Consider the following 13007-nt stretch of genomic DNA (forward strand, 5'->3'; position numbering starts at 1 on the left):
TTTAGAATTAGTGAGCTTTCAGATGGAAACTTGGCTCTAGAGGATTGGTACTGGTATGAACTTTATAATTGGTGAGCTTTCAGATGGAAACTTGGCTCTGGAGGGTTGGTGCTAGTATGAACTTTAGAATCAACGATATGAAAAGGTTTGCGGTATTTCTACCATGCAAAGTTTCAAACCCTACTTAACTTTAGAATAAATAAAGTTTCAGTTCGAATCCAACAATATGATTGAAGAAAAAAATGAACAAGCCGTTTCTTTTTCGTATAACCTTAACCTTTATTATGATCATCAACATAAATATTTCATAATGCGATTAAAATAATGTGCTTAATAAAAATAGGAAGACGCCATTTAAAATCTTTCCCCAAAATTAAAATTGCCAACTCCTAAAACATACACTATGTTTCTGTTCTGCAGGGAGTTCAGTTAGGGTACTAAAGAGCACATAATTCAAATACAATTTCCAAAGACTTAAAGGCATGTGTACTTTTGGTAATAACTCTTCAAGTTTGAGCATTAAAGCCATTGGACCCTTTCGGTACAGAAAAAAAAAAAAAAAGTTCACAGATTTACAAATAATTTACAGGGTTTACAGAAGGTAATGGTGAAAGACTTCTCTTGAAATATTAGTCCATGAAATGCTTTACTTTTTGAGAAAACGGTAAAACAATATAAATTCTCGTTAACGAGAATTACGGAGTTGTTATAAACACATGTCATGACACGGCGAAACGCGCGAAAACAGGAGTGGGTTTTCCCGTTATTTTCTCCCGACTCCGATGTCCGATTGAGCCTAAATTTCCACAGGATTGTTATTTTATATATAAGTTGTGATACACGAAGTGTGGGACTTGGACAATACTGTTTACCGAAAGTGTATAATGGCTTTAAAACATACTCAGTACCGAGCACTGTAGAGCTGTTGCTAGTATAAAACAATGTGAGAAACAACTCCCTTTGGAATTATTTAGTTTTGGTAGACTGGTGTTGTTCACCCCAAAATTTTGGTTCTGAGAAGGCATCTGAGAGCACACAATTGTTTGCAAAAATGGTGTTTTTGTCTTTTTCTTTTCCTGCAAATTGAGGGCCAATTGATCCCAAATTATGACAGATTCTTTATTTTATGCATTGGGGATACAGCAAATGAGAACACTTATCTTTGACAATTACCAAAAATTAAACCCTTGCTTTTGTTTAAAAAAGATGCAAGCTCTGTGTTTTCTTGCAACTTTGATGGCCAATTAAACCCACATTTTCACAGATTTGTTTTGTCATTCATTTGGGATAGACCGAGTGAGGATACTAGTATATGACATTTACCCAAAGTAAACCCTCGTCTTTGAAAGATTTACTCTTTACAGTGTATGACACTTTTTTATTTCAAATATTAAGTTAGTTTCCCTTGTGGTTTCTAACTTGATATGAAAGGCGAATTCTATTGGCACACAAACATTATGCAGATTTTGTTTGAGTAAATTTGGTTGTGTTGCCGCAAAAACATAACAAGTTATTTTATAATTAAAAAACAGATGCCCGGTGCTTAAACAATGTCTCTTGGTGCCATAAATAAAAACTTCCATTTTACTTTTTTTAACAAAGTGCCAGATTTCTAAATTATTATTTTGGCATGGGTGTCACATTTATGCTATTGAATGACAAAAGAGGCGGCTATTTTTTTAGCGATACAATGTGGTGTTTGCAGTTGTGCTTGGTGTGGGAAAAATAAGATATGAATTAACTATAATTAATAAGCTTGCAGGTGCAAATCTCTTTTGGAGACAAAGCCGTTGTGGTTTTGATATTTCGAACAGTACACTCTGCTCATCTTCAGGAGAAAGCCAGAATATTCTTTCTCCTGAAATAAGCAGAGTATACTGTTCGAAATGTTAAAACCACATTTCAGAGCCAACACTCTTAAAAAAAGAGATTTTACACAAAATGGTTCCCGCAAGTTTTGTTTTTGATCGTTCCTTCCTATCTTGATTTTGCACTAACAAAAGGCTTAGCAAAAGATCAACATAAATACGCCCCAAAGTTTAGCTTTTTGGTACCATTAACCGTTATTAATATGATAAAAAAAATATATTAATTTATTTAAGATGAATAATAATTTGGAGGGTTATGTGGTCCCATATCCCCACCAGGATGCGCCTTGTTTCTTCAGAACGCCTTCTTTCTGTACAAAATAGAAATAAAACAGAAACAAAATATTTGTCATTGATCTTTTATTACTCATTGTGTTACTGTTTGATCAATGACAATGTTTTTGAATAAGATATATACTATGACAGCCTGCAATATGATCGTGTCATAAATACCACAGTTCACAGTCAACCCTCCTACTGTCTGACCATTCAATATAATCATCTGTGGTTTTAAAGGATATACCCTATGCCAGCCTACAATATAATCTTGTGCAATGATTACCACAGTACACATGTTTGTGTTTTGTTGTACAAAAAGTATCCAAACCCTTCAAAAAAGTAGAACAAACATACGTAATTTTCTGAAAAGAATTGTGGTTTTAAAGTGTAGAAGACCTTTACCTCTCTACGTGTAAACTGCAAGATGGTTGATATAGCACTGAACATCTGTTGTCTTTTGGAGTGGCTCTCTGTCTGTAGGTAACACAGTACCACGTTCTTCAAGTACTCCAAGTTTGTTCCTTCCCTAGACCTGGAGTAGACACAATCAAAATATGCAAACAATATTGATTGTTCGAAGGAACATTTTGGGCTTAGAACTATAATGTCATTGGGGGAGTTTGTATGGATTTCAAAAAATTGCTTTTACATGTTGGTGAGCTTTTGGTAAATGGAGTTTATAGATGAGGAGTGGACTTCAGAGTAATTGTTTGGTTCTGTTTATCATGAAAGAATAGCGGTTAACTAAACCCCAGTGTCTGGTTCACATAGCAAGCACAGGTTTCCTCAGGCTTGCAAGCTACAGTGATAAAAATCACTACAACAGGCATCCTTGGTTTCATTACAAGAAATATAGAATAATAAAATGGCAACAAATTAGTCTGGATCCTTTTACCATCTACATGTTTAAGTATTTCGATCACTTATGGACACGGGGGCCTTGACTAAAAGACGCACCTGTTCCTTTTCCACCTTTCTGCCTCGTCCCTCAACTCGTCCAACTGCTCCTCGTGAAGCTGAACAGCCATTGCGTGTTTCTCCTGCAGTTGGCGTAGAGCACCCTCTACCTGCTGTTTCTGTTTCTTTATCGTAGAGAGCTCAACCTCGCGTCGGGCGCGCTCCTCGGCAAAGTGGAGCAAGGATGGGTTATTACTCTGAACCTGTAGGCAATGACATACTTCAGATTAATTTCACATTTTTTTTACTCTACCCTGAAATAAGAACATCAAAGAAAAATGGCATTCAAAATTCTTTCTAACAGGGATGTGATAGGCGGTTTGATAGAATAAACTTAAAGAAAAAATTGGCCTTAACACGTTGTCCATGAAAGAACCGATGGTGTAAGTTCTCAACATTTCGTTTGTTATGCTCAAGTGTCTTCAGGAGAAAGAGTGCACTTTCAGTGATTGAAGTTGAATTTCTTTAAAAAAAAAATGTTTTACCATGGACACCTGGAGTTGTGAGACTGTTTCTGCTGCTTCGGACCTGGGCTTGTCTTCATCGTCTGTGAAGACGTCACTAGAAGTCTGTCGGGACAAACTGTAGTCACTAAAAATAATATATATATATATAAACAATATTAAAAATCTTTTATTTTGAGTGGTGTCTTTGGTCAATGACAATAGCAGTGACCTTCAAACTCATAGAGTTATATACAAGAACTAGAGGGCGCACTGGCCTATATACGCGCCCTGTATGCGCCCAGGCGGCCATTTTCTAAGTTGAACAAACAGGCATTGCTTAGCGTGTGTTTGTGCGGCCATTTGTAAGTTGACAAAACAGCATCGCGTCAGTTTTCAATAAACACAAACTCCATTGTATTCTTTATATTCAACGCGTGTGCAGAATGGCGCTCGTGTCTCCTTGCGGTCCTGCCGCGTTTGTGCAAGAAGCATCACCAGTGCGTCCTCTAGTTCTTATATATAACTCTATGTTCAAACTGGACTCTTCTTGTGCAGGTTTTAGTACTAAGCCTTGGAAACCTGAGATAGAGATCTGAGTTTGACAGTGATTGACTACCCTTGAGTGTATGCTTGTCTTGCACCCAGACCCCATTGGGAATGCATATACCTTTCCATGGTAGTCCCACCAAATCGGTTGTTGAGTTGTTGTCGTAGCAAGTCAATCTCTTGAGCTTTCTCAGCAAGTAGCGCCATCGTTCGGTCTCGTTGCCGATGGATCTGCTGCTCCATATCGGCTGCTCTGTGCTAAAGTCGCAAAAACAGATACCAGAAAAACAACAGGTTACTATGGTAAAAAAATGTAATCTTTTGAGTTTCAATTTTTATCATGTAAAAATGCAAATTTTGCCGCAAATGAAAATCTGGAGAAAAATCGTGACAATGAAGAGCACAAGAAAATTTGTATCTTGCGGTTTAATAAAAAAAAATGTCATGCAACAATTTGTTTTCTTTCTGAAAACTAAGACATACATTTGTGGATTTGGATGTACATACACAAGTGAGGTCCATTCCTTTTTTGTTGGGTTGGGGGGGGGGGGAGGGGAGGGGAAGGCCTTTTGACTAATATTTGAAAATGTAATCAGAATATCATGTGACAAGGTTTACAGGTTGGTTTAAACAGTGGCAAAAAAGGAAATTTGAAAACAGAACTTCTTTGGATTTCTAAGCGTCACAGTCGCAGTAACATTGACTTATCGATTAATGAACTACCTTATACTCTGATTCTGCTTGACTTAAGGCTGTGCGATGTTGCTCCTTCAATTTGAAAATCTTGTCCTCGTAATTTGTCACCTAAAGAAAAGAGAAAAAAACAAAGCTTTAGTTTACTCGATACTTGAAAATGGTTGAACAGCTGTTTTTGGAGGAGTGAATTTGGAAGTAACCTTTTTTTGGGGGGGGGGGGGAAATGCAATGTTTTGGCAATTACAAATTCTTGTTTCAGTAAGTGCTATTTTAGAACATGTACCGTTTGTTTGTGGTTGGCCTCTTCGTCGTCGAGTTGTTGTCGTAAAATTGAGATGCGTTCCCTCATCTCACTAACCTGGTTCTGCAATGCCTCAATCTCCTTATTACTGGATGTATCCTACCAAAAAAACATGTGGTTTTAGTACACTACACTCATACCCTCTCTTCCTTAAAGACATTGGACACTTTAAACAGTATTGTCCAAGGCCCACACTTCGTGTATCACAACTTATATATAAAATAACAAACCTGTGGAAATTTAGGCTCAATTGGACATCGGAGTCGGGAGAAAACGGGAAAACCCACCCTTGTTTTCGCACGTTTCGCCACGTCATGACTTGTGTTTACTATAAATCCGTAATTCTCGTAGTCGAGAATTGATAATTGTTTTAATAATATTTCAAGAGAAGTCTTTTACCATTACCTTCTGTAAACCTTATAAGTTATTTGTAAATCTGTGAACTTTAAAACTGTATAATGGCTTTAAAACATAGGCCACTTTAGTCAAATGCACTCATACCACCCTCTTCCTAACCATTATGAATTACTTCAGGGCATGGAGTCAAATTGATACTTGCTCACAGTTGAAATAAATACTAGTGCCATTTAACCCATACAACAATACCTAAAAGCACACAGGGAACAAGACCAACCTTGACTGTTTTATTCTTCAAGACGCCCTGAGCCCTAAGCTTGTATCGCTCAAACTCATCCTTCAACTGTTTCAACTCTTGCTGGCAAGACCTATGATTAGGGTGGCCCTCTAGACTTGCATGGTCTTCAATGTTACACAAATCTATGGAGAGTAATGAAAAAGAAGATTAGGCAACAGACTAAAGAAAGAGGTTAGAATAAAACATTCCTTTCATCTGACAACTAACACCTGTCATCTCTATGTAATTCCTTTTGCGAAAAGTGGACCTATTTGGATTATGCACAGACAAGTAAGGCACTGTATGACCTGCCCCAGGCAGATTTGACCCTTCATCTATAAAGTTTAATGACCCAAGTAATTTAATGTAAACACACCAACTGGTGAAAGGATGTGTAGTTTTTGAGTTTTTGTGAGTGAAACTTGAACGGCGTTTTCCCGTACTGAACAAAAACCATCAGAATGCAGCGGTGATGATTTTTCATAGATGGATCTGAATTTGTTGGCTATAGCTATTGCTACAACTCACGCTGAAGGACGTCCCATACACCAATCCAGGAACGCAAGTATTGGGCACCGTGCGCCACTTGCTGCTGTGTACCTGTGCCTATTTTTGTGCACAAAGACATGAGAAAATTGGTGTATACTTCAGCACATAATGACGGGCGATGAAGCCATGTGGCCTTACCATCTATGTCAACAGGTTTTTCAGACTTCTGACTGGCCAGCTTCAGAAGTCCTTTCAAGTTAAGGATTTTCTCCGTCAGTTCGGACACCGTTGCGTCTGGGTTGGTAATCTCTTCTGGTTGATTGCTCTGAAATTTGTTGACCGCTTTGGCTAGGGCCGTGTTTTCAAGATCAAGTTGAACGATGCGCTCTTTTAATCGTCTGCAAGCCAAAATAATAAAGTGTAAGAAATACAAATATATGAGGAGTTGATTTAGCTTAGTGCTCTATTTATTTGGCAGCACAGGTTGAATAATTCCAAGGGAGCTGAGATGGGTTTAAAAGGAATGAAATAAAATGGCCTAGTGACCAGGATAATAATGATTAAGTGCTCTGTGAGCGTCTGTGAGTTACGGACCTGAGCGCTATATAAGAAGCCACTTTTATTACTGTTATTATTATTAAAACCCACATACTGTATAGCTTGCAGATCTTGTTGTTTAACTCGATCATAACTTCCGACAACCTCCGACAACTCAGCGAGTTTACTCTCCAGGGTAGCGACTCTCTCCTCTTCAGCTTCCCGGAGCCGCTTTAAGATCTCTCTCGACTCCTTCGCCTTCAACTGTTCTGCTTCCACTTGTATCCGATGCTGTGCCTACATAATAAGAAGAAGACGAATAACAGGATTTCTTTAGCGCCAATCCATCTACAATCCCGGCCCAAAATGCTTAGGCCACCCTTTCCTCGTGTTATATACAGCAGGGGGGCCCAACGAGATATGGCCAGGATTGTAGATCATGGCGCTCAGCAACAAACAATGAAATCAAATACATTTAGAGAGCAGGTGGAAACAGGCGACTTTTCAAGTTGTTTTTGAATGACCAAACAGTGTCCATTGACCTGATATGAGATGGTATGTTGTTCCACAGTTTTCGTGAAGTCTTTGTGCGTGTTAGTGTTCTTGGACCTTTGTTCTGACGGCAGTGTACCATCCTAGCAGGGTCGCAGACGGGATCGACCAGATGCATGGAACTGGATTACAGCGATCACGGTTTCCAAATCAGAAGTTATATTCAGAGTTTCAAAATGCCAAAATGCGTGGGCCAACCATTTGCAACGTTACCATAATAATTTCCTGTTGGAAGGCATAAGACCGTGCAACGAGAGCCAACATTGAAAGAAGCCACAGGGGCCACGCATGGCCAGGACAGACGTACCTTCATCTCGGCCATTTCCTTCTGGAGTTGTAGGAGAAGTGGGGAGGGTCGTGAAGCTTTCTCTTCGGCCGTTCTCAACTGAGTTTTGAAGATCTCAAGATCTTTAGTCAAACGCTTCACATGTTCTTCATATGCTGCAGACCTTTGCAAAAAAAGGGGAGCAGAAAATAACCAAATTGAAATGGGTGGTAGGATCATTTATCATGGAACAAGATCAATTATACAGTGCACATCATCCTAGTTACAATGCTAGCGAATACATTGGGAAGTAGAATAAGACTGGCTTACTTGTCCGGCTGTGATTGCGCAATCGCTAATCCATCTTCCAAGTCACTCAACTGCAAGAAAACAAAAATTGAAATAAATAAACTCCTCTCTCGAGTCAACAGAGCTTGTAAATATCTGATCATCACCTAGTCTGTTTGTCTATCAACCTAATGACTTGTCAGTCTGTCTGTCTAATGTATGTATCTGTCTGTCTGTTTGTCTGTCTAATGTAGTTATCTGTCCCACCTTGTTCTCCAATAGTTCTTTATCACTTCTCCCTCCCTTCAACACATGGTCTGTTTGTTTATCATGCTAATGACCTGTCTGTTTGTCTATTAATCTAACAACCTGTCTGCTTGTCTGTCTAATATATTTACCTTGTTCTCCAATAGCTCTTTATCACTCCTCTCTCGAGTCAACAGCGTTTGTAACTCTCTGATCATCACGGCATGGTTGACTTGTTCAGCTTCTCGTTCTTGCTGTTGGAGCCTCAACTTGTTCCGGAACTGCAAGTACAAAAACAAAATCGTTTTAAGTCGCTGTTTAAAACTCATTTGTTTGAAGCTGCTTACTTGTTACCTATCTTTCATTCTCTGTATATTTTATTGATCTGTTTATGCGCTTAGAGGCATAGTGCTTTACAAATGTCGCTATATTATAATATTTTATGGGAAACATTTTGTCTTGACTTGACTTGTTTCAGTGTTGCCTTTCAGACTGCTCATGTCTTACCTCGTTGATTTGCTCCTGAAGTCTGGTTTTGGTTTCTTCAAATTGCTCCCTTCCTTCTTGTTGACTTCTTAAAGACTCTTCATATTCTTGCTGCAGACCAAGAAAATTGTCAGCAAATAAATAAATTTGACTTGAGTGGGATTATTTGACAATTAATTTCTACAAATAGGTCAACAGATTCAGTCAATAAATTCAGAAGTCAATAAAACTTTTAATCCATAAATCAGTAAACTAAGAAATCTTGAAGTAAAACAAACCCAATAAATCTTTCAATCAATAGATCAAAATACAATCAATCCTAAACAAAAAAATCAATAAACCATTCACACAAAAAAAAAATCAACTATAAATAATCAACCTAAATAAATTTGTGAATAATCAATAGTCACCAACCATGAATAAATCAATAAATATTTAAATCAAGTAACTAATCAACAATAATTTTGTCAATGAATTAATCAATGAACCAATAAAAACATAAAATAAAACAATAAATCTTCAAAACAGCATTCCTACCCTAAGCTTCTTCTTGTCTGCTTGGAAGCTTGCCTCCATCTTGGATTTCTGTCCGGTAACCGTTGCTAGGGCGGTTGTGAGCGTGCTCAGTTGGTCCTTAAGCTGCTGGTAGTTGACGTGATCTTCTTTCTCCATTGATTCTGTATCTGAGCCATCTTTACCCTAAAAATTGTAAAAAGAAAAAAACAAATACTCACAAGAAATTTCTCAAAAATGAAGCACAGATTGAAGCATCTTCACAGCACATGGTCAACCCTCCTACTGTCTGACCGATTAACACCGCGCTACTTTCCCAGTTTTTTCTGAAGCATATATGGTCAAGTGCCTTGCTCAAGTGCACAAGTCTCATGACTGGGATTCAAACCCACACGCTAGAGCTTGGGTCTAATGAGCTGCAATGCCTCAACTCCCATAACCTGTTTCTGTTAAGCATTACTATTATGTGCTTAGCATTTTTTTGTGCTTATAGGAAAGTTGAGCCCTGCAGTTGATTTTACTAAACACAGGATTTATCCTATCTTGAGTTAGGTACTGAGTTCATTGCGCATCCTTTTGTCTGAGGATACAGAACTTAACTTGTCATAAGTCCTAAGATAGGAAGAGTTTGGTAAAATCGACGGTTGGACTGTTGGCCATGATACGCCGCCACAATGTTTAAATGCAAGGTCTCTACACGTACCTCATCTTTGGTACCTTTCGGTTCGCCGCCTCCCTCCTCCTCTTTCCCTTCTTCTCCATCTTTCTTCTGCCCCTGGGGCTTGGATCCTTGGGATGCGCCTCCCAATCTCTGAGGGGGTGCATTACTCAAGGCTTGGACGCTTGCCTCCAGAGCTTCCTTCTCTTTACTCAGGCTCTTGTAGGCCTGGACGACATCTTGAGTGCAAGGAAAAAAATAGACTAGTTACAATATTAAATAATAGACCACTTGATCAGGTTTTGATGAAAGACAAAGTACAAAAGGTTATCAGCAAGGAGAAAAAAATCACAAGGAGAAAAAAATTGTTAGTTTCAGTCTCAAAGCTCATTGATTATATAAAGTTCATACTACAACCGATCCCAATACTATGCAAAAAATACTGTCAACGTCATTAAATCGCAATGGCATAGTTTGGCTACAGCGATTTAATTGACGAGCAAAAAGTCAATTCATATTTCTCTGTTGGAGAAGTGAGAGTTTTGGAGTTGCTACACTACATGTTTAAATTAAAGTAACGAAGGTTGATAAACAACTACAGTTCGCTCTCGTTATAAAGTGCATTGTTTAAAAAAGATTCTGCTTATAATAAAGAGTACATTCCAAAATCCTAAATCTCTCTGCTTTGAGTATCTTTGTTTTAATAGATGTTAAATTTGCATCGGGGATAAAGAATATTAATTTTTGGTTTTTACCACACTGCTCTAGAATTGCAAAGGTCGTGGGTTCGAATCCCACCCGAGTAAAATGCCTGTGATTTTTTCACAGGACACAGGGAAAGTACTGAGTATACAGTGCTACATATATCTTTGTTTTGCTGTCCTTTTATGTTCCTGTTTAACAACGCTCCTGTTATACGGAGGTTCTTCTTATAAATAATTACAAGAGTACATTCTGAAGTCCCAAGTCTAATTTCTGCTGTGTTTCTTAGTTTTGCTGTTTTCTTATTTATTTGACCAGTCCCAGCCACCTTGGCCCAATTTCATAGAGCTGCTAAGCACACAAATTTGCTTAGCATGAAATTTCTTCCTTGATAAAAACAGGATTACCAACCAAATATTCATGTGATTTTCAGGATAAGCAAACAACAGCTGAATACCAGTAACATGGAAAATACAACAAATTGAAATTTGGTTGGCAATCCTGTTTTTATCAAGGAAGAAATTTCATGCTAAGCAATTTTGTGTGCTTAGCAGCTCTATGAAATTGGGCTCTTGTTTTAACAAGAGTTGCCTGTGTATTCTGTTGTTTCTCATGGCCTAACCAACCTCTAAGTCTGCCTTCGTATCGACCCAGTTGATCCTTCTGCTTCTCTATCGTTTCTAACAAATCTTTCCGAGTTCCTCTGTCCATCCTTTGAATCTTTTTACCTGAAGAAAAAAAGGATAATTTGGTTACAGAATTGTCATATATTCTAGAATATGAATTGGTTGTTCCCAACATTTGAACCAATTAATCAGTAGATAGAGCTGCTTAGCAGAACACAGCAGCTAAAGCCGCTTGTAAAAAAAAATTATATTTAGCTTACCACATCAGCCAAGCATTGTTGTGACTGGTATCATTTCCATTTTCGCTTAGCATAACATTTTCAAGCAATATTTTCTGCTTAAAGCCAGTGGACTCTTTCGGAAAGAAAGAAATAAAAGTTCACAGATTTACAAATAACTTACAGGGTTTACAGAAGGTAATGGTGAAAGACTTCTCTTGAAATATATTATTCCATGAAATGCTTTACTTTTTGAGAAAACATTAAAACAATATCAATTCTCGATATCGAGAATTACGGATTTATTTTAACACATGTCATGACACGGCGAAACGTGCGGAAACAAGGGTGGGTTTTCCCGTTATTTTCTCCCGACTCTGATGACCGATTGAGCCTAAATTTTCACAGGTTTGATATTTTATATGCAAGTTGTGATACACAAAGTGTGGGGCCTTGGGCAATACTGCTTACCGAAAGTGTCCATGAAGTATGATCTAACAAAGCAGTTCCAAGTTTGTTTGATTTTAATTAAAATAAAAACACCATTTCAATTTTTCTTATATAAATATAGGACTCAACATAATCTGACATGCCTGATAAATAACGCCAAGACACATCTCCGAGTCCAGTAGTAATTGACACTATTCAGCTATTAAGCCTTCTTAACCTAGTTTAGCTTAGGGTCAAAACACTTGTTTCACGTTACTTGCATTGGCAAATACACAATAAATAGTAAAATACACAATACAAACAACAAACAGATCATTTATTTAAAAAACACTGATTGAAAATGAATGTAAACTTTTATTTAGAAACAGGTGAAGATCACCTGAACTAAAATTAAAATCCTATTCTATTCAAAGTCAATTAACTCAGATGCACTTACAACTTCATATCTCCACGTATTTTGGGCCGAAATGATGAACTTAAATGTGAGATTTCCAAGTCAATGTTCCACGTCATATGGTTTAAAAGGTTGTTACACCGTCGATAATCAGGAGACTGTTTATGATGAACAGCGCCCTCTTTTGAAATTAGTTCCTTTCTCCATGATCCGACGGCTATTTAAAAAAAAAAGTTGGAAATGGAAAGTGAAACGGATTAAACAATGGAGGTCTACCTCCATGGAGGTCTACACAATTGTTTAGTTTGTGGGTGAAGACCGAAATAATCGTTATAATGGCTGAATTTGTGGTCTAAAATTAACTATGGATGAAAAGTCAGTTCAAAAATCTCATCAACTAATTTGTTTACTCATGTATGAGAGACAACCGAAAGAATACCACATCTTTTTATTGTAAACAAAATTAATTATCAAACTGAAAAGTTTTGCATTCGTTTTCTTCCGAATTCCCACCACACCCGGCCCCCACATCCACAATGAAAATTGTGTAAACGTATACTGTAGTAGTAGGTCTGGAAGATATACGTCCACACCCATTTCAAACTTCCAAAACCCCTCATGCATATAAATGCCATTGATCTATATTTATATTATTGATAAAAAGTGATCATGCATACCGCCCGTAAACCAAATAGAGCAAAGCAACTGTTCGACCGGAAACAGTTAAAAAACCTGCCACCAAAGAGTCGTGTGCAGAGATTTTTTTTTAACTTTGGTCCAATTACGAAAACTACCCATATGCGAACACGGATTCATTGAATATAACGTTTCGTGGATTCTCAATCAGGCGTAAAGT

General features: G+C 37.8%; 1 protein-coding gene across 1 annotated transcript; it reads right to left on the reverse strand.

The window, feature by feature from the left end:
- Window positions 1-246: 246 nt before the first annotated feature.
- LOC139953519 (GRIP and coiled-coil domain-containing protein 1-like) lies at window positions 247-12319 on the reverse strand. The gene is made up of 18 exons (XM_071952959.1): window positions 12194-12319; window positions 11090-11191; window positions 9807-10000; window positions 9128-9289; window positions 8612-8701; window positions 8257-8385; window positions 7901-7950; window positions 7613-7754; window positions 6869-7050; window positions 6415-6614; window positions 5728-5870; window positions 5076-5192; window positions 4820-4900; window positions 4218-4354; window positions 3590-3695; window positions 3105-3307; window positions 2550-2679; window positions 247-2179 (listed from the first exon to the last, which is right to left on the reverse strand). The coding sequence occupies exons 2-18, from the start codon at window positions 11172-11174 to the stop codon at window positions 2123-2125; spliced, it is 2208 nt and encodes a 735-aa protein (XP_071809060.1). The 5' UTR covers window positions 11175-11191; window positions 12194-12319; the 3' UTR covers window positions 247-2122.
- Window positions 12320-13007: the final 688 nt, after the last annotated feature.

Source organism: Asterias amurensis, chromosome 22 (genome assembly GCF_032118995.1).
Source record: "Asterias amurensis chromosome 22, ASM3211899v1".
Lineage (NCBI taxonomy): Eukaryota > Metazoa > Echinodermata > Asteroidea > Forcipulatida > Asteriidae > Asterias > Asterias amurensis.

Excerpts from the sequence above, each read along its gene's own strand:
- LOC139953519 (XM_071952959.1), bottom strand. The coding sequence starts at position 11,174 with ATGGACAGAGGAACTCGGAAAGATTTGTTAGAAACGATAGAGAAGCAG. Across the intron at positions 9,290-9,806 it reads CGAAAGGTACCAAAGATGAG|GGTAAAGATGGCTCAGATAC; the intron begins GTACGTGTAGAG and ends TACAATTTTTAG. Across the intron at positions 8,386-8,611 it reads TTCAGGAGCAAATCAACGAG|TTCCGGAACAAGTTGAGGCT; the intron begins GTAAGACATGAG and ends TTGTACTTGCAG.